The sequence below is a fragment of the Papaver somniferum genome, chromosome 9, assembly GCF_003573695.1.
Source record: "Papaver somniferum cultivar HN1 chromosome 9, ASM357369v1, whole genome shotgun sequence".
Taxonomy (NCBI): domain Eukaryota; kingdom Viridiplantae; phylum Streptophyta; class Magnoliopsida; order Ranunculales; family Papaveraceae; genus Papaver; species Papaver somniferum.
Window position 1 is genome coordinate 187,669,727 of NC_039366.1, and position 21,188 is coordinate 187,690,914.

The 21,188-nt window shown below is 37.5% G+C and overlaps 1 protein-coding gene across 1 annotated transcript; it reads right to left on the reverse strand.

Moving 5' to 3' along the window:
• Nucleotides 1–16,208: 16,208 nt before the first annotated feature.
• On the reverse strand, nucleotides 16,209–18,845 carry LOC113312987. The gene is made up of 6 exons (XM_026561719.1): nucleotides 18,570–18,845; nucleotides 17,789–18,499; nucleotides 17,259–17,701; nucleotides 16,680–17,149; nucleotides 16,485–16,584; nucleotides 16,209–16,289 (listed from the first exon to the last, which is right to left on the reverse strand). The coding sequence occupies exons 2-6, from the start codon at nucleotides 18,396–18,398 to the stop codon at nucleotides 16,209–16,211; spliced, it is 1,704 nt and encodes a 567-aa protein (XP_026417504.1). The 5' UTR covers nucleotides 18,399–18,499; nucleotides 18,570–18,845.
• Nucleotides 18,846–21,188: the final 2,343 nt, after the last annotated feature.

Here is a 21,188-nt window from a genome sequence, read left to right on the forward strand (position 1 = left end):
ATTAGATTGATAGATGAAGCAATTGGAGGCGTGGATAGCATGAGGGGAGTCAGAGGAAGAATGGGTCGTCGCACATGGGAGGAATTGTGCCATAAAATTAGGTAATTTGCAAAACCTAATTTCACTGATTTTGGGGGAAAATTGGGGAAAGCCCTAATGATGTAATTGGGTATAAATATGTGGTGAGGGATGTGTGTAAAAACTATGTTGGGATTAGCCCACATCCAGGACTCTCATGTCCTGTTAACTGTTAATTTTCAATTTTCAATTTACAAGCTCATTTCAGTTCATGTTGTTCTCAATATTGTTTCTTGTTAATTGCTGTGCTCTTGTTATGTTGTGATGTTGTGTTATTCACTGTTAATGTGTTAAGTATCATGTTAGGTTAAATTAATTCCTGTTAGTATTTCAGTTCTGCTCCTGTTAGTTGTGCTTATGTTCATGTTTGTTTATATGTTTATCCTCATTGTTGTGTCATGTTTAATTCACTGTCATTTGAAGGAATGTTAGGCTAGATACATTTGAAGCAATGAACTGATTGTGTAATGGAAGAAATCAGTGCTTAAAGCAAGCTGATTTTCTTGCCATTCCCTGTGTATGCTTGTATGCAATGTGCTGATTGTGCATTGGGGGAAATTAGTGCTCACTAGTGACAATGAGCAAGCTAATTTTCCTCCCATTCTTTTAGTTTGCCTGTATTCTGCCTAGCCTTGCTTCATTTCAGTTTCTTTATCACCCCTGCCCTTGGCTTAGGCCTTGGTTCATCTTGTGTTGTTTTCTGTTGCTGTTGTGTCTTCCCTGTTGCTGCCCTGTTAGTTACCCACTACTTGTTTTCTTGTTGCTTCCCCTACTGCTGTTGTTTCCTTGGCCTTGCTGTGCATTTGCCTCTGTCTTGCTGTTCTTGGCTACTTGCATTGTCTTGTGCTGCAATACTGCTTTCTTTTCTTGGCCCTGTGTACAGCTGCTGCATTGCCTTCTATGCCTCCCTCTGCAGCTGCTGTTGCTTTGCTCTGCAGTTGCTGTTTCTCTTGCACTTGCCCTGCAGCACTTCTGTTGCTTCTGCCAAGCTGCTGCCTTCTTTTTCCTGCCTGCTGCTGCTGAGTCCAAAACTCAATTCAAACTGAAGCCCAATTCAGTCAACTGTGGGCTTAACCAAAGCCCAGTTGTTTAAGACCAAAGCCCAAATTCATTAAGGCCCAATCCAATTCAGGCTTAATCAAAAGCCTAAGTTTAAGGCCTAATCCCATTTGCACTTCAAAGACCAAACTGAGCCCATGCTCAGTTCCTTTTATTGTGAACAAACCCATTAGCACTCAAAGCCCAATTTAAGCCAAAAGGCTTCAAAACCCAACAACAATTTAGGAACCCAATTAGCTAAAACACTTCCAAAACACACCCGATCTCTGTGGATCGACCCGTACTTGCACGAGCTACAACTGACGACCGTGCACTTGCGGTATTACTGTAGGCCCCCGTTTTTATTTGCGCTCAATTTCTATACCCTTTCGAGGCCTGCCAAGTTTTTGGCGCCGTTGCCGGGGATTGGTGCTGTGTTTTATCTGTGTTTGTCTTAGCTATTTTGCATTTCATTTCATAGCATTTGCATCTGCATCTGCTTCACTTCATTTGCTGTTGGACCTGCTGTTCTGAACCTGTTCTTCCTCTGCTGGGACGCCACCAAGGAAAAGAACCAAAACCCAACTGGGTTTTTGCAACAATATCAGAGCAGCTGGGCTGTGCTACAAAGGTAAGCCTAAACCCATTCCATTGAGAGAACCCAACCTGTGGGCTTCCAAATTTCTTTAATTGTGGGCTTGTAATAATTAACCCAATTTTTTGGGCTTTTTATTTTTCTATTTTGGGTTTGTAATAATTTATTTGTGGGCTTGTTTGTTTAATTTGTGGGCTTGTATTTATTTTGTGTGGGCTTGTTTAAATTCTTTCATTGGACTTGTATTTTGGACTCTGGGTTTAAACCCAGCTGAGCTTGTAACCGATTGTGGACTTGAAAAGTGGACCGCGAAACCAAAGTTTTAAAACAAACGTCGGGCCTTAACCAACTGGGCCAAATTAAACTTTCAAAATTAAAACTTGGATTTTCGTAGGCCGCAGCCTTCATTCCATTCCATTAGAGGCTTGCACAGTGGGCGTGCTCCCAATTCAAAAACCAAATTTCATTTTCTTTTTCAAGAAAAAAAAAAAAAAAAAAAAAAAAAAATTCTTTTGCTCCCTATTTTTAAAACCAAATTTCTACTTTGCTCCCATTTTTTAAAACCAAATTTTCTTGTAGATAATGTGTTAGTTAAATTTCTTTTGTATATATTTTGCTAATCCAATATGATCTCGGCTGAAATATGTTGGATTTTTGCCTTGAATAACGGAGTTTTAATTCTGCTTTCGCCGAAATCGGGTATTCTCTCTCCTTTTACTCTACTCAGCATGTCCCTTTCCATATGTTGCATTTTAATTCTTTCCATATTTTGAAACATTGAGGACAATGTTTAGTTTAGGTTTGGGGGTATAGAGTAGATACCACGATAATATGCTATAATTGAAAACAAAACTCCTTCTTCTTTTTGAAAAAATTGAAAAATTCCAAAAAAAAAAATTGAAAAATCAAATTCAAAAAAAAAAAAAATTAAAAAATGAAAAATCATAAAAATGGAGCTCATTTACCTTGAAATGTTGACTCTTGTGCAAATATGTATTTTTATTAGGAGTCTTAGTCTAGATATTTAGGCACCCTGATTCTAGCACAATTCACATAGTGATAAGAAATTTGCACGCGCACGATCTACCAATACATGTATGGCCTCGATCTTCAAGGTGTTGGATAGGAAGTTACGATTGCCAATCACTTTAGAATACTGAACGAAACTTGACTAGCTTGTTCTTTGGTTGGTTGGGATAGAAGATGGAGGTTACATTAAGAAAGACAACCATCGAATTTAACTGGGTGCATCAAAAAGGGCTACCTCTTGCAAAGTGTCATGTAATCTTTTGTTTCTTTATTGTTATGTATCAAAAGTGTTTCCTTAAAAAAAAAAAAAAAAAAAAAAAAAAAAAAAAAACGATGTATATATTCAGAAAAAAAATATATCAGAAAAATACCAAAAAAAAATCAAGTATTTATCAATTCCATCATCTCTTGTTCCAAAAAAATAAAAAGAGATTTGTCAATGTAAATAAGAGTCATGTAAATAGTCATCTTTTGTTGTTTCGTTGTAATAAGCAAGGAGGGTGTATGCCATTGATGTACAACGCGAGAAATTGTGAAATACCTCCAACTCATTCACAATTCTCGTAAAGTCCGGACAGCTAGCTAGATTTCGACCTCAGTTCTTAGCCTGAGAAACTATCTCTTGGTGATTAGTAGTCATGACTTCAGATCTTTCTTTACACATGTGTAGATACACTTTACACTCTTATCACATGTCTTTTTTTGTTATCAGTGCTAGGATTGTGCCTTCGATAGCTAGATTGACATCTCCATTTTGCTGTGAGCTTAAACTGTTTTGCACATGTCACGTTTGATGGAATCTGAGCTTATATTTTGTCCTTAGGTTTTGTAGGCACACCTCTGGTAAACCTTCACGAGACTTCACTCGTCCACTAGGGACACTTAGTGGTTTAAAAGGCTTAGTGCATACGCTAAATGCATTCGAGAGACCAACGACAGTGGTATAGTTAGGATTTCCTTAGTTTTGTTTTACTTGAGGACAAGTAAAATTCAGGTTTGGGGGTATTTGATGAGTGCCAAATATTGTATATTTATCCCTTTTTGTTGGCATTTTAACTCATCTTTTGTGCATTAATTCTACATTTTATCCCATATTCTGTATTTTCATTGTTTTCAAGAATAAATATTTTTATTAATTAATTCTGCATTTTTAGGTAATAAATAAAGTTCGGATGAGTCGCGGAGCGAAAAGAGCAGAAAAGTAGTGAAAAGCCGGGAGAAATTACGCAAGGAAACCGCGAAGAATGGTGCGCACAACCTCATTTTCTACACACAAAAGCGCCTCCGTTCTCAGCCATCAGATCATTTCTCAGAAGCATCCGACGGTCGCTCCTTCATAGAGCATCAAAATCTGAAGTCTCTGCCAAGCACCACAGCGCTGAAATTCCAAGCCTTCAGATTAGATGGTAGTTGAATCCAACGGTCGCTCCCTTGCTGTGCATCAAAGTTTGATACTTCCGCTTAACACTACAGTACCTAACATCATCTGAAACCGTTGACTTCGTTGTGTTTCAAAATCCAACGGTTGCATCGATTCATCTCTTATCTTACCGTTAGATCTACCAACCATCTTCGCATCCAGCGGCTTACCTTCGCTGGACATCGAACCTTGATATCTCGCATAACACCCTAGCAACCGAACCATTTAACCTCAACCAAACATCTCCTCCTTCCTCTCCATCGACCTCACCCCCTCTGCAGAGCCATACCCTGCCGCACCATCACCACCACCTTCTTCCCTGTCGTCACCACCCCTCCTGCAACAGCCACCAAACCACCAACTCTCCACAACAACCGCAACCCATCACTACTATCATCACCCCTATCACCTATTAAGCTATTTCAACAACTCCACCATCCTCTTCACTGTTAGGATTGGATTTGGTGAATTAGATTGATAGATGAAGCAATTGGAGGCGTGGATAGCATGAGGGGAGTCAGAGGAAGAATGGGTCGTCGCACATGGGAGGAATTGTGCCATAAAATTAGGTAATTTGCAAAACCTAATTTCACTGATTTTGGGGGAAAATTGGGGGAAAGCCCTAATGATGTAATTGGGTATAAATATGTGGTGAGGGATGTGTGTAAAAACTATGTTGGGATTAGCCCACATCCAGGACTCTCATGTCCTGTTAACTGTTAATTTTCAATTTTCAATTTACAAGCTCATTTCAGTTCATGTTGTTCTCATATTGTTTCTTGTTAATTGCTGTGCTCTTGTTATGTTTGTGATGTTGTGTTATTCACTGTTAATGTGTTAAGTATCATGTTAGGTTAAATTAATTCCTGTTAGTATTTCAGTTCTGCTCCTGTTAGTTGTGCTTATGTTCATGTTTGTTTATATGTTTATCCTCATTGTTGTGTCATGTTTAATTCACTGTCATTTGAAGGAATGTTAGGCTAGATACATTTGAAGCAATGAACTGATTGTGTAATGGAAGAAATCAGTGCTTAAAGCAAGCTGATTTTCTTGCCATTCCCTGTGTATGCTTGTATGCAATGTGCTGATTGTGCATTGGGGGAAATTAGTGCTCACTAGTGACAATGAGCAAGCTAATTTTCCTCCCATTCTTTTAGTTTGCCTGTATTCTGCCTAGCCTTGCTTCATTTCAGTTTCTTTATCACCCCTGCCCTTGGCTTAGGCCTTGGTTCATCTTGTGTTGTTTTCTGTTGCTGTTGTGTCTTCCCTGTTGCTGCCCTGTTAGTTACCCACTACTTGTTTTCTTGTTGCTTCCCCTACTGCTGTTGTTTCCTTGGCCTTGCTGTGCATTTGCCTCTGTCTTGCTGTTCTTGCTGCTACTTGCATTGTCTTGTGCTGCAATACTGCTTTCTTTTCTTGGCCCTGTGTACAGCTGCTGCATTGCCTTCTATGCCTCCCTCTGCAGCTGCTGTTGCTTTTGCTCTGCAGTTGCTGTTTCTCTTGCACTTGCCCTGCAGCACTTCTGTTGCTTCTGCCAAGCTGCTGCCTTCTTTTTCCTGCCTGCTGCTGCTGAGTCCAAAACTCAATTCAAACTGAAGCCCAATTCAGTCAACTGTGGGCTTAACCAAAGCCCAGTTGTTTAAGACCAAAGCCCAAATTCATTAAGGCCCAATCCAATTCAGGCTTAATCAAAAGCCTAAGTTTAAGGCCTAAGCCCATTTGCACTTCAAAGACCAAACTGAGCCCATGCTCAGTTCCTTTTATTGTGAACAAACCCATTAGCACTCAAAGCCCAATTTAAGCCAAAAGGCTTCAAAACCCAACAACAATTTAGGAACCCAATTAGCTAAAACACTTCCAAAACACACCCGATCTCTGTGGATCGACCCGTACTTGCACGAGCTACAACTGACGACCGTGCACTTGCGGTATTACTGTAGGCCCCCGTTTTTATTTGCGCTCAATTTCTATACCCTTTCGAGGCCTGCCAATATCCATGCCAAGTTGTCATGTCTTCACCCTATTCCTTTACTCTCTCCATTGAGGAGGAAAGATTGACATATGGTAAATAGTACGTTTATTTAAACTTTGAGTTATAATGTACTAAGATCTAAAGGTATAAATTTATAAAATCTAACAACCAATATAATTTGGTTTCAATCGATGAATTGGGTTCATTTTGTAGCATAAACCAGAACCAAACCTATACAAGTCGGTTATCTATAAGAAAATACCATTAATGAATTTAGCCTGGTTTTCTCAATTTCCAGTTTTTTATGCAATCCTAGTATTTATAATAGGTCATTGAAAACATTTTAAACTACTTCTGACACAAGTACAAACATGACTATCAAATTACTTACATCTAGTAGAATAATACTGATAGTTTAAAAGAAACATTTAGAGTAACGAAACGTTCTTCCACTCTCTCTCCACTACTTTCTGACGAAAAAGTTTTTCTTTTGCTCAGTCTTTATTGATATGAGCAGATATGATCCCTACTCATTGTTATTTAGAGTAGATTTACTTAATTAGATTGTTTGTTTCTAATTTTAGTAAGGATGATAGGATCCGGAGATGCCTATTTATATATACCGCAATCGCACGGTGTCCAACTAGTAGACAGAGGCAAGTACGGGTCGAACCCACAGGAAGCAGTGGAAATACCGTAATCACTATCTCTAATAAAACTAACACGAAATAATATTTTTGGGTTCTTAGGATTGAAAATGAAATACGAAAATTAAACTAAACTACAAGAATGAATCCAATGAGAAAGTCGGTAACCAGGGTTTATAGTATCCACCACAACGTCTACTCAATTACTGAAATGAAATATAATCCATGAATTATTTATCGTTCGTTCTATCGACATCACCTAGTATACGTATTAGAATCGCAAATATCACTGGGACACCCTAAGCATGGCACATCAAAAGATTGAACCAAAGCATGCACCATCAAATTGCGTTAGCGAGAAAGTTATACGAAACTAACTATAGGTTCACAAATAATACCCGGCTATTCTAAGCATATCCCATCAAAAGATTTAACCCAAGCATGGAATATCAAATAAGTAGACAAATATATTTTCGATCCTAACAATTATGTATACAAAACCGGTGAAGCGACAACTCATATTTCGATTAATCAATAAATAAGATCATGAAATTAATTTATTCAAATCAAAATAGCCTCAAAACCATATATGTTTTCAATCAAGGTGGTCTAATGCTCCAAAGTGATTTCAACATAAACCCTAGTTACAGAGAAATTAGAACATAGTTATGGGTTTCTCAAAACCCATGCAAAATAAATGACTAAGAGATTAGAAAGATAAACCAATAACAATCGCGCCGTAACCACGATGAAATCAGTCGTTCTCGCCTTTTGTATCTTCACAGCCGCACCTCCTTTTCCTTCTCCTTGTTTCGGCTTTGTCGCCGGCTCCCCCTCAATCTCTGATCGTTTCTGTTCATATAGGTGCTGCCTCGAATCTCATAAGACCTAGCAATCTTTGCAAGGCCCAGCCCAGTACCACCGTTCCATCATCTTGTTTCGGCTCTGTCGCCGGCTCTCCCTTTTATTTTCCATCGCTGCCATACCTAGACTAACAACTCCGACCCGGCCAGAACTGACAACTTCACTTGCCTATTCACACCCCCATGAAGAATTAGTCTTCTATCCCATCTCCACTGCTCGAACACTTCAGCCAAGAGCTTCTCAAACTCGAGCATAGCACGAGCAATATCATCTCAGTCACGTCCAAATCCCGCTTCTCCTTAATGTAACATTCAACATTATTCATTTTTGCCTTCAATTACTTCAGCCACTTCAAGCTTCTTCGCAATCTCGTACCCCCATTACTCCGTCGATGATGTCTTATCACACCTTCAGCTGGCCTTCGATATGCAACTGCCAGCAACCATCGAACTCAGTTCACCACTGCATGCTTTTACTCTCTCAAGAAATTCCTCCATTGTTGTTGTACAACAAATCTATTGCGAACCCCAGCTATATGTTAGATTGATTTAAAGCTTGGCCCGTCTCCATTTGCATCTGCCGAGCACTACATTGTAGTGGATAAGCTTGTTGTTTTTCTCTTGATAATGGAAGACGAAATACATCATCACCTGATGATTCGAAGCTTCTATCCAGCCTTATTCTCGTCCGCAGATCTTCCCATTTCCGTTCACGACAACCCCAGTTTCAACCATCAGAACCAACTGCCTTAACACCGTTCTGTGTCTGCCAAAGAACTTTCTTCACCTGCTTGATTTTATCGAGCAGGCCACTGCACATCTTATGTTTCTTCCATGTCCTCCAATTTCCGAGCTCTCTTTACAGCCACCGTAACCGAGTGAAACTTCTCTGAACATCTCACTACCCCAGAAATCTTCATTCTGTCGGTTCTACGTAAACACCAGCGTATACCAATTCATTCTTATTCACGGCTACAACACCATTTCTCTGACCTTCTCCACTCGAGCACAACCCAAGAGATTCAGTTGAGCCACTGCCTGCAACCAACTCCATTTGATAACCACCAACATCACTGTCTCTATCTCGGACACGACTTCACAGCTCAGCCAATAACCATCTCAGCTACAATTCCGCACACCCATTCTTCTCAAATAATCTCAGCTTCAGTTCGTTGTTGTCGAGCTTCCGGCAACAGCATCACTTTCCAAATTCAGTCAGAGCATCTAACTCTTCACCGCACTGGTTGCCATGGTTCGTGCAACGACTCCAAATTACACGAATCAGCTCGGACAGATTACCATTAACCAACACCATCAGTCACCACACCAACTTCCGTCACTTCTCATCTCCATTCACGACCAACACCAGCTTGAGAACTCACTTCGTACACCATCAGAAAATTCGTCCCATGCAAGAATGTTTACTGCCACCAGTTGCAATCATCTCATTTCTATACTTCCGCCACAACCAACTCAATTTCAATATGTGTAGCAGCTTCTTTCATTCGATCACACAGCCATAGAAATCACCTCATAGACTCGAGTACACCATTGCCACTGCCAGATACTGTCTGTCCACGAAACCCCATCGAACTCTAATTCCATCTGCTGTTGTTGCATAACCAAATCCCGAAACTCCGTTGTTGTTCTCAATGTTGCTTCCCTGACTGCAAAACAAACTGGTTAACTCCAACCTAGTTCTTTTACTTGAGCCAGAACCCTCTCCAGTCACAGCTCCTTGTCTTCTCAGCGCCTTCTCGTAGTTATCATGCCACCACAGCCAACAACAGCTTGAGAGTATAAACTCCACCGCTGCCTGCAACTATTTATTCATAACCATGACCATAGAAGTAGCACCAGTAGCAACTGTTCAATCCACCAAAGACACTCAACGCCATTTTTATCCGTAACCCATTGTAGTTATTGAACTCTGGTGACCGGAAATGAAGAAACATTCCAGCCATTACATCTTCATTGTCAATGTCTCTCTGCACTATATAAATCTCCTAAGTCAGATTATGGTTGTTGTGGAGGCCACATCTTCTAACTCCAAATGGGCCTGGCTCGTTTCAACAAACCAAGACAATCCTTTGCTTTGCTTTGCTTCTGGAGTTCCCAGCAGTGATGCGCTTTGGTGATTCCAGCAAACATGAAATGACACGGCACTTTGGCAAGATTGTCGCAAATGCTATTTAAGCCTCCATTTAGTAGTTATTCTTCCGATAGATCAAATTCACTTGTACTTTCTACAAAAGCACTAAAATGATATTATTAGCCAAAATATCGAGTCCTAACTAATATAAATATGGGTATAAAATGTAGCACTTACGTGCTTATCAAAGGATTTGTAGTCTTAAGGTTTTATTTGTTAGATTTTATGTTGGTTTAGCAAGAAATCAAGTTTACACTTAAGACAATTTTGGCTTAGTTTTAAACTGATTTATCAATTAATCCCCTTAGTTATCATATGACTCACCTAGTGAGATATCACTCAACTAATGATTGACATGTTGGATGACATATGACTTATGACTAAGGCCTCTTCTAGCCTCTTGTACTTATCTTCTTTTTCTGTTTTCTCGATCAATTAAGCAAGAGGGAGTATAAGCGTAAGTTAAGTCATTGAACCGGTTTTTTTTTATTTAGTAAAGAATTTGGTGCTGGCGATTTTTTGAACTCGGGTCACTAATATCATCACCCAATGACTTTACCACTGCACTACACTGATATCAAATAAGGAATATAAATTTTATTGTATTGATTCTTAATTAATATTCTTGTACTTGAATCAAAATTTATATGATGAATCATTCATATTTAGTATGAATTGATAGCGTAATATCTTAATATTAGGGTTAATGTTGTTTTAGCATAAGGGTAATCCTTAATCATGTTTGAGCATAAATTTTTATGATTTTGAAGCTGTAATTCTAACATTGTACTTCTTTTTGCCTAGTTATTTCATATTCTTTAAGTATGGTATATACAAAACCATGGTTTTGCTTTAGTTACCAATGAAGTTATTCATATGTTATCAAAATTTAACATATATTAGAGAAATTATTATGCCAATAGCGGATTATTCTATTCTCATATGAGTATGAAGTTAAAGATTGAATTACATGGTTAATGTTCTCTTTTGCAAAATCAGATACATCATACATGGGTGTATTAGAGTTTTAAAGTTAATAGTCCATTATTGGTAAAATTATCAAAATAACTATTATCTTCATGATTTAATCATGTCAATCATATTTGTCATGTTAAGGAATGATTGGATGAGTTGTTGGTGTAATCTTTATATCGTAAACATACTGCTTGAAGTTGTTTTGCATTCTGTTTGAAAGGTTCATGTTATGATATTACTGATGATTAACTTCTTTTAAGAAGTTGATGACGTGTTAAGACTCCGTCATTGATATTTTAGGGAGGATTCAAGTGAGTGCTAAGTGGCTTCTAAGTTTGCTATTTTACTTTGAAAGTCTTGTTAGATTAATCTTTGATTTTCAAGTTATGATTAACCATACTAGTGATCTTGAATCACTGCCACGACTTCATATAGTTTCAGTTTTGATTACAAATCATTCAATTGTTGATAATAAACAGGTTTTGCCATATGAGGTTATTACAATATTAGTGGGAGCAGTTTTCTTAATTGTTGAAAAAAAATGTTTTTTTGGTACTGTTCAATTCTCTGAGTCAGAAACATCTTTTCTATTCTGTCTGGAATTGCTTTTATTATAGTGGATGAGAACTAAAACTTAGAGATTTATTGCTGCATTTGATCTTGTCTTTGAGGCGTATTTCTCAAGCTATGATTATTTTAGGTAAGTGTTTGTATGGACGAAATAATGAGGGAGTATCAGAGACGAGATGATCCCAACATGTATATCCTCTTTATTAGGTGTAAGTCAATTTAAGAAGTTTGGAACTGGTGTTGACCCAACGAAAGTTTTTTCCTAAGCTTTTGGATGCTTCAATTGTGGAATTGACATTAGACAACTGGAGTTTGTATTCTTTTTTCCTCCATAAAATCACTAGGACTCATATCAGGAATCGTAAAAGATGGCAGAAATAATGGCGTATTTTTTCGGATTGTGTTTGCATTGGGTTCTTTACGTCGTTGGGATTCCATCTATATATGTGGAAGAAGACCAGAAATGAAAAAATGTTTTCCCGTTATACCTCAACTTTCATTGTTCCTCTAGATATGTTATTCTGTGATGGTATGGTCAATGGACAAAACCCAAATTTCAATTGCTCAAATGCTTACTTTTAGGGAGTTCATAACGGCTATGGGGTTTATAGGTTTCCAATAACTATTGTGATTATATTTTATCTATCTCAACCAATGGTAAGGGTATGTGCTCAAACCCATTGTTATGGGATCAAACCCATTGTCGGGCCTACTGTTACAGTTGCAATAATTTTTTTCATCTCAAATTCTACTTTCAAATTACGGTGATTCAAGAGCAGTGCTCTGGTGTGGCAAAGCATCAACAATATTAGTAAGATTGAATTATCTTGGAAATGATGGATTCCTTGAATGGAGTATTGCGGTTATCTTTTGTATTTTGAAAGCATTTCTTGACATAAGTTTGGTAGGAGCTACAACGCATATGCATGGTAGTTTGATTCCAAAAATTGGGAACACAAGTCAAGGTTAAGGTAGATTTTTCTTTAAAGTACAAATTTGGTATCAAGTATGAGACTTTTGTTGTTTGGTGATGATTCATTATAGATAGCTTAAGTGAAAATGAACCCAAAATTTATTCATACTATTAACATTTGAAATGAATTATATCTCATACTTTGTTGAATAACTAGTCTATTAGACTCAAAGGTTTAATAGATTTGTTGTTTGCTTTAGGTAAGACATAAATTTTGAAACTTAGAAGTAATATTCTTGTGTATCATGGTCTACCCAAAGGTGAAATTGTAATAGTATTGATTTGTTGGGAGTATGGTAACTTTTACTTTGTTACTCGTCTTAAAAGATTATTTGTTCTTATTGTTTATGTCATATAAGGAACATAAGATCAGTTGGAGATTAGTACAGCAAGTCTCTTTTGATACATAGCTCATAGTGTTCACGGATAATTTATCGGAGATCAACAAAGGTCTCGACAGAGACACGTCTAATTTTAAGACACAAATGATTTCTTCGGATATCATTAAAGGTCTCAATAGAGATATGACCCATTATATGGTCTCTTCGAGCACATATCCCATATTGAGGACAAAATATCTTAATTGAGACATGTAGGATCTCTTTTGAGATCATTAGGAATCTCGTGTTAAGACATGAGGGATCTCTTTTTAGGTCATTAAGGAGTCTCAAATTGAGACATAAAATGAATCTCTTTTGAGATCATTAAAGATCTTGGTTTGAGATATAAAGGATCGTAAAGTTATTAAGTGTTTGTTTTAAAAGTATTGTTGAGCATAAAGGTTAGCTCAAATTGCAACATGAATGGTTATAATAATCGTTTTACATCGCAAAGTTAAAGCTCCCCATACCAAGTATAAGATGTCGTCCAATAACGAGGGATTCAAGTGTAAGTATACGACAATAAAGTTAAAGAAAAATTTTCCATCCAATTTTCGGGTACTAAAAACGTTGTATGCATTTTATAAATGGTGTATAAGTCTCTTTAGTCGAATGCTAACTTGTTATTGAATTCATCTTGTATTTTCAGTAAAGAATTTGTCACTAAATAAAGTGGGACATGTTAATGTTTGTTTAGCAACAAATTAGGATTAGGCTTAAGATAATCTTAGCTTAGTAATAAGCCCCTTAATTGTCCTTTGACTCATGTAGTAAGGTGGCATCCAACTAATGACGGACAGGTTGGATGATATATGATTAATGACTAAGTCCTCTTCTAGCCTCTTGTATGCATCTTGTATTTTTATTTTATCCATTAATTAAGCAAGAGGAAATAGAATTAAAAAACTAAGCCATTGAACCATTCTTATTTGATGAGATTTTTATTTTCTTTCTTCTAACTTGACATTGTTTTATCATGTTCTTGTGCTACACTTGTTGATGACGCGTAATTCAGAAATAAGAAGTATTAATTGTGTTGTGTTATAGGATATTCTTGTATTTGAATCAATACTTATATGATGAGCCATTCATATTCAGTATGAATTGGTAGATGTTTATATATGGTGTTATCTATCTTGTGGAATATGTCCATACTAGGTTAATGTTGTTTTATCACAAGGCTAATTTTCAATCATGTTTAAGCATAAGGGATTAAGATTTTGAAGCTAAAATTCCAACATTTTACTTTGTTTCCCATGGTTGTTTTATATTCTTCAACTAGGATACATATAGAATCATATTTTAGTTTAGCTACCAATAAAGACTTTCATCCCATAAATAATCTCCAAACCGACGGCATGTTCGAATTGTATAGGCTTTATGCACGGCCCGACAAAATAGCCCAGTATGGCCCATAATACCCTCTGTAATATCTACCTGCGGTATGAACTGATATATGTGATCGGGGAATGGTGATCACAGATTCACAGTAGAGAACAAAATACACGATTCTGCTAGCGCAAAATGATGGATAAAGAAGATGCTCATAGATATACAATTAATAAGATAATGTTCTAAGTAAATCCACGTTGATTTTGTGCATGCTTGGGAACGCACGAGGCTTGAATTCATTTGCTTGTCGAGCTTGTCGGGGCAGAAGACATTTAAGCCATATTTATGTTTCATTTTCCCCCTCTCGCGGCTTCAACTAGCCACAACATTTTTCTTTTTTGATCGATAATTAGCCACAACCTTTCTGTTGAAACTATTTGCTCTTGTTGACATCCATGATTTCTTAAATATCTTCTACAAGAAGTTTGTGTACATAAGATGGATCCTTCATCGAGCAAACAAAAAAAAGAAAAACTAATAATAATAAAAGGGGATTTTAATAAAGTGCCACACTTCCAATATGCAGTTTCTGAAAATGCCACCGTTTTTTTGAGAGTTTATTAAATGCCATACTCTTGACTTTTATCATCCCGTTTTTTTGAGATAACGGTTAACGGCTGTTAGTCTTTGTTAGTACATACGTGGCATTAAATAACCCGTCCAAAATTACATAGAAGCCCCTGAATCAGTTAACAGGGATTGAGTTAATCAGTTCACTGGGATTGAGTTAACCGGCTATAGAGTAGTGAGTTAACTCGCGACTCCGTGCACGTGAGAAAAACGTGCAAGATTTGCTAACGGTCGGAATACACGTGGGATCAATCTAAGAGAAAAAATCGACGATCCATATTTTACCTGGATTTATAACGGTCTTATTCATCATCTTGAAGCTCTATATATACTAATGAAGATCCCAAACTCTTCATTAGTCAATTTCTTCAGAAGTTCAACACATAAAAATGAGCCAAAAGGTTATAAACTCTCCAGGTAGTAACAGTTGCAGTAGTAGTAGCAAGAGCAGCAGCAGCAGCAAATTTAGACAGCAAACTACCCCAGATCTATGTCCAACATGTGAACAAGGAAGTCATGAGTCTAAGGTTTGTCCCTGGATGTACTCTAGATGCAAACATATACCTTGTAATGGTATAAGACAACTACTAAGATCCAGCACAAGAGAAACAGATGGAGAAATGTTCTTGAAGTGTTCAAATCCTACCTGCACCTACTTTGAATGGTTTGATTCTGCCAGTCATCCACTCAAATCCAAGAATATCAAGCTACCCAAAGAGAATTGTTGTTGTGCTTGTGGAGAAGAGACCCACTGTTACAAAGAATGCCCACTGCATAAGCAAGAATGCTACAAAGAGCAATGCAAGTCAATAATGCAGCTGAGAAGATGCAAAAATGAACACAATAGAAACATTGCTTACCTGATCTGCACAGATTGTGAAGCATTTAGATGGGTATCAGACCACCTTTTCATTGCAGCAAAAAATAGGGTTATCCATTCAAGTTTCAATCTCAATGCCATATGTAAGGAACTTCAAAAGACTATTAACATGTAATTAGTTCTTAACTAATATCATTTCCATTCATAAAGTAAGATTATCCATCAAAATAAAACTGAATTCAGGTACATAAAAAAAAAACAGATCTAACACTATGATATCAGTGTCTAAAGCAAAAAAAAAAGATCTAACACAACAAGAAGCACACACACACTTCTACTTCTTCTTAGCCTTGCTTTGCTTTCCCTTTGTGACAGGAATATGTTGACTAACAGATCCAATACCAGTAAAGTTCTGACTGAAATTCAGAACATCTTGTGTAGATCCATGGGTGCTAGGTTCTGTTGGTGCTCTTCCAAAGTTTTTAGGTCCTGTTGACTCACCAACAAATGAAGATGTACCTCTGGATTTGTTCACCTTTGCTTTACCCCTTGCACTGCTACTTTCAGGATGATCTCTACTAGTGAAGGTGCAGTTTGCAGCATCATACTCGGTGCTTGGCATGAATCCAGTTGGGTTTTTACCAACATCACCACCAGCACAGGTTCTCTTATTATGACCAGCAGTAGATCCACACTTTCCACATTTCCTTTTCTTCACCACAGTTTCAGGTTCATCATAGCTCTCTCCTCTTCTTTGCTGGTCTTCCAGTTTTTCTTTGATAAGGAGGAGGCTTTAAGTTGATGTCCATGGATGCCTGCCAATTAAGATAAGAAGAAGAGAAAAGGAATGAGAAAGTTAAAGTAAAGAAATGAAACCCTAACCCTAAAAGAAATGAGAAATAAGGATATAATAAAGTAGAGAAAAAAGTAGAGAAAAATAAGGATATAATAAAGTAGAGAAAATGTGAATGTATCACATTCAATAATATATTTAATGCTGAAAAAAGTACCTTATCTTCCCAGTTCCATTCACTTATGTCTTCTAGTGGATTTACAGCATCTGCATATATGGTCCTATAATATTCCACAGAGTAGTAAGGAGCACAATAACTGTTCAACCAATCAAACAAATGTGTCAGTTTACAGAAACAAAAGTAATAGCATATTACAACCCAAAAGTAATAGCATATTACAAAATTTCTTACTCTTTCCAGTTTGGCCTGAGCAGTTTCAATGCACATACAGCATGTTGACAAGGGAATCCCCTTAGCTGCCATTGCAAACAAGTGCATTGTTTGTCTACAATGTTCACTGTGAAAATTTTCTTGGTAGACACATTAGTTACCAAATAAACCTGTCCAACCACACTTCCTTCTGTATCAAACTTCCCAACCAAGTCAAGCATCTTATTTATCAACTTAACAGCAGCAGGGACCAAATCATTTTGATTCCACTTAGCAGATTCTTCCCTTCTCTTAAATAACAAACCCATTACTAACTGACCATACATCATGCCTAGTTGGATTATTGGTTTATCTCTCATATTAGAACTCATAGAATTAAATGATTCTGAGAAATTGTTATTCATATGCTCACAACAGCTAATGGGATCAAAATAAGCCCTAGACCAAGTACTTGGATCTTCTTTCCTAAGATTCACCAGCAGCCGGACTTTCTTGCATATGTGTCAAAGTGCTCCTACATTATAGTAACCTGAGTTATTATATAACCTACTAACTATGAATCAAAAAACATAGGGATATTTAAAAAAGAGAGGCACAAACCTGAAAATGCCTCACTTTGTAAGCTTTGCATGCATTCCACAATAAGTTGTGCAAGGTTGGTGCCTTGTGGTACTTCTTGAAGTTCTTGTACAAGTGCCTGAAGCAATATCTAACTCTTGCACCAGGGAAAACCTTTGGAACAGATTCCAACAACCCTTTTTGCCTATCAGAAATAAAGGTAATTCTGCCAGCATGATGTGCATTGATTGCTGGAGCCAAATCCTTGAGGAACCCAGTCCAGCTCTCCTTGGTTTCACTCTTAGCCACCTTAATGCCTAAAGGCACCAGAGAATTCTGACCATCAATTGCTGTTGCAGCCATTAGAACACCACCACGCTTTCCAGTTAGATGGCATGCATCTAAACCTATGACTCCCCTGCAAGCTTTCTGAAATCCTCTCATTGGTGCAGCAAATGAAATAGTCATGCTCATGAATGTCTTATCTGCACATTTAGTAACCAACCATTAAATAACTGAGCACCACTTACAAATAAATGAATCAACCATGAATGTCTTAACATAATGTATACCTCTTTTCCCATAAGTGTATTTAGCAACAGACCCTGGATTAGTATGAGCCACCATTGCACAAAAGATGGGTACATCCTTGTAGCTGTCTTCATAATTACCAAACAGATCTTCTAAAAGAAGATTTCTAGCCTTCCATGCACAAATATAAGGTATATTGATGTTATGAGTTACAAAAAAGTCTCTTGCAATGTGTTTAGGCTTTGGAATTAAGGCCCCAGCTGTCTGCTTTAACTTCTCATGTACCACATCTTTTACGAACTCAGGATCCGCGGATCTGTTAAAACTCTTTGGATCCGCAACACAAGTGTGTTCTAGATTAACCTTCCTAACAATAAAAGTAGGCTCATGCCTTTTTATGCTAGCATTTACAAACCAGTTACAGCCATACTCTTCCCTAAACCTACATCTCACTCTTAATCTTGTTTTGTCACTCTTATAGACCGTATACTGATAATTATGTTTTACACAGTAACCCCTAAGATGTTTCTTATAAGCACTCTTGTTATTAAAAGCATACTTTACCTCCATCTTAGTAGGATCAACAGGAGTCACCTCTTCTTCTACAGGGAATAATGGTTCTTCTTCTTCATCACTGTGCATATTGAACATTTCTTTCCACTTCTGGTAATCAAGCTTTGGTTTGGAATATTTATCATCATTTACTTCAGGACCATCATTATCCTTATCATTATTCTTGTCATCATTAGAAACTGCAATCAACATCAAAGTGTTAGTACATGTAAAAAAAACAAAAAATTATAAACACTAAAGGGTCCATACCTTCTTCATTGTCTTCTTCACTACTGCTTGAATCACTGCTTTCATCTCCAACTTTGTATGTCTTGACAATATCTTCATAATCAATATCATTTTCTTCATCACTGTCAAAGATTGGTGGAGCATTTGGGTCTTCAATGGGGTGACATTCATCTACAGTAGTGTTCTCTAGCACCACATTGTCCTCATCATCACCATCACTATTGTCCCCTGCATCAGTCTTATCCCCTGTATCAGTCTTATCCCCTGCATTAGCCTTATCCCCTGCATCAGTCTTATCCCCTGTATCAGTCTTATCCCCTGCAGCAGTCTTATCCCCTGTATCAGTCTTATCCCCTGCATCAGTCTTATCCCCTGCAGCAGTGTTGTTTACTTCATCAACCCAGTAATCATGATTAAAGCTATCAACTGGTGTACTGCTAGAACCAACAACAGTGGCTTGACTTAGGCAAGAAAAACCCTGAGATTCCACTTCATTTAACAGATCCATGAACAAAAACTTCCTAGATGCTCCTCCATTTGAGTTTTCATTCTTTGATTGAGCATGCAACCTTGGTGATCTCCTTGTAGGTGATATCTTTACTGACTTTTCCTTTGAAACTGGCTTCTTAGCAATCCTCTTAGGTGCCTTCTTAGGAGTCTCATCAATTGTTACTACTGGTTGTTCCATTGCATCCTTAATGAAGTCATTGTCATTCCTAAATTCTGAATTCATTACACTCATTTGTAAACATATGAACCCTTTATCATCAGGTACAGCATGCTCCCAAAACTTAAACAAGTCTTCATTTGTAACCAAATACTCAGGCAGACATGGGTCTATGGTCCAATATAAATTTGGAATTTCTGTTTCATCAAGATGCAACTTAACACGCAACATCTTCTCAAATTCCTTAAGGTCAATTCTATCTCTATCCATGTGAGGGAATAGCAAATTAAGTTTACTATTCACAACAAACACACTGATATCTCTATATGGATAATATGTATAGTCACTGTAAATGAACAAACAAAATAAAATTCATCAAATTCCACACTTCACACAGAAAAGCCCTAAAATAAAATTCATCAATTCATCAAACACACGAAATTAGGGTTTTAAAAATTCCACACTTCACACAGAAAACTCCTAAAATAAAACTCATCAAACACACGAAATTAGGGTTTGAAATCGTACCATATCCGCTGCTTGTGCTTCCCCTTATTCTTCTTCATCTTCAGCTCCCCAACCCTTTACTCAGACACTAAACCTAAGCAAAATCCCGCTGAAAACTGACCCAAACCCTAATTTCTTCCACTAGAGAACAGAGCGGACATAGAGCAAGAGAAAAAAAGTACAAGAAAGAGAAACAAAAACCTAAGAGAAAACCCCTAATTCAACTCAGAAAAACGAAATTAGGGTTTGCAATCATACCATATCTGCTGCTTGTCCTTCCCCTTCTTTTTCTGAATCTCGATCGCTCCCCAACCCTTTACTCAGACACTAAACCTAAGCAAAATCCCGCTGAAAACTGACCCAAACCCTAATTTCTTCCACTAGAGAACAGAGCGGACAGAGAGAACGAGCAAACCCTAGAAAAAAAATGAAACGATACAAAGTTGCAAACTGTTTTCAATCCCACGAAGGATAAAATAGTCATTTAGCCTGTGCTACGTGTAATAATCTCATGCTCGACATCTTGAGCCGTCCACATAAGACACGTGTAAGTAATCTGGACAAAGTCAAAAAAGTTTGACCAATCATGTGGGTCCAAGACGTTAGTGCTAACGGTTGTGGCATTAAATAAACTCTGAAAAAAACGGTGGCAGTTTCTTGAATCGGGATTTGCAAGTGTGGCAGTTTGTTAAAATTCCCATAATAAAAAAAATGGATCATTATTCATTTCCGTAGACTAGTATTAATGCACAGGAGCTTCGATACAACTTCTAGAGAGCGACTCGAGATTTCGTCAAGTTTTTCTCATAAAACAGTGATTTTATTACTAAACCAAGAATTTATTACAAAATCTCCATTAAACACAGACTATAGACATATATATTCTTACTTGCCATGGTTCGGGAAAAAAAAGAACTTTCTCTCAAGGGCTAGTGCACTAATGACTTGTGCATTTCATACCATATTTACAAATATCTGGCATACAATTTAAAATTTAAAAGAACTGTACATTTGTATTACATGATCTATTCTTCAATTGTATAGAAAATGGTCCATCTTAAATCTGGTACGGTCCCCAATTCTGGTAGTATTAACGGTGAAAATCCTGAGATTACTCCTACTACCACCATCCATGTTAACAACATTTTCGTCGGGTATCGTCCCTGGTTCCACCATTCCTCCTCCTTCTAGTAGTGTTCCTGAAGATACCAGAAACATCCAAGCTCCGCGTACCATAGGTAATATGATGCAGAGATAAGAAAATCTCGCCAAGACAGAGATGGATATGGATACCGTTTAGAAGGGTGTGCTCAATGAAGCAAAACCAACGTCAGATGGAACAAGCTAGGAATAATTTCAAATCCTCTGCTGATGCTGGTACTTCGAGGACTAACACTTAGGAAAACAACGAAGTCCACGTTGTCATTGATCATTCAGAAAGGAGTCAACAACCTAACTTCATCACT

What these genes read in the sequence shown, in the direction of transcription:
- LOC113312987 (XM_026561719.1), bottom strand. Translation starts at nt 18,398, where the DNA reads ATGTTCAATATGCACAGTGATGAAGAAGAAGAACCATTATTCCCTGTA. An exon ending in ACAAAGTGAGGCATTTTCAG is followed by an intron (nt 17,150 to 17,258) that starts GTTTGTGCCTCT and finishes CACATATGCAAG; the next exon opens with AAAGTCCGGCTGCTGGTGAA. An exon ending in CTCAGGCCAAACTGGAAAGA is followed by an intron (nt 16,585 to 16,679) that starts GTAAGAAATTTT and finishes TTGGTTGAACAG; the next exon opens with TTATTGTGCTCCTTACTACT.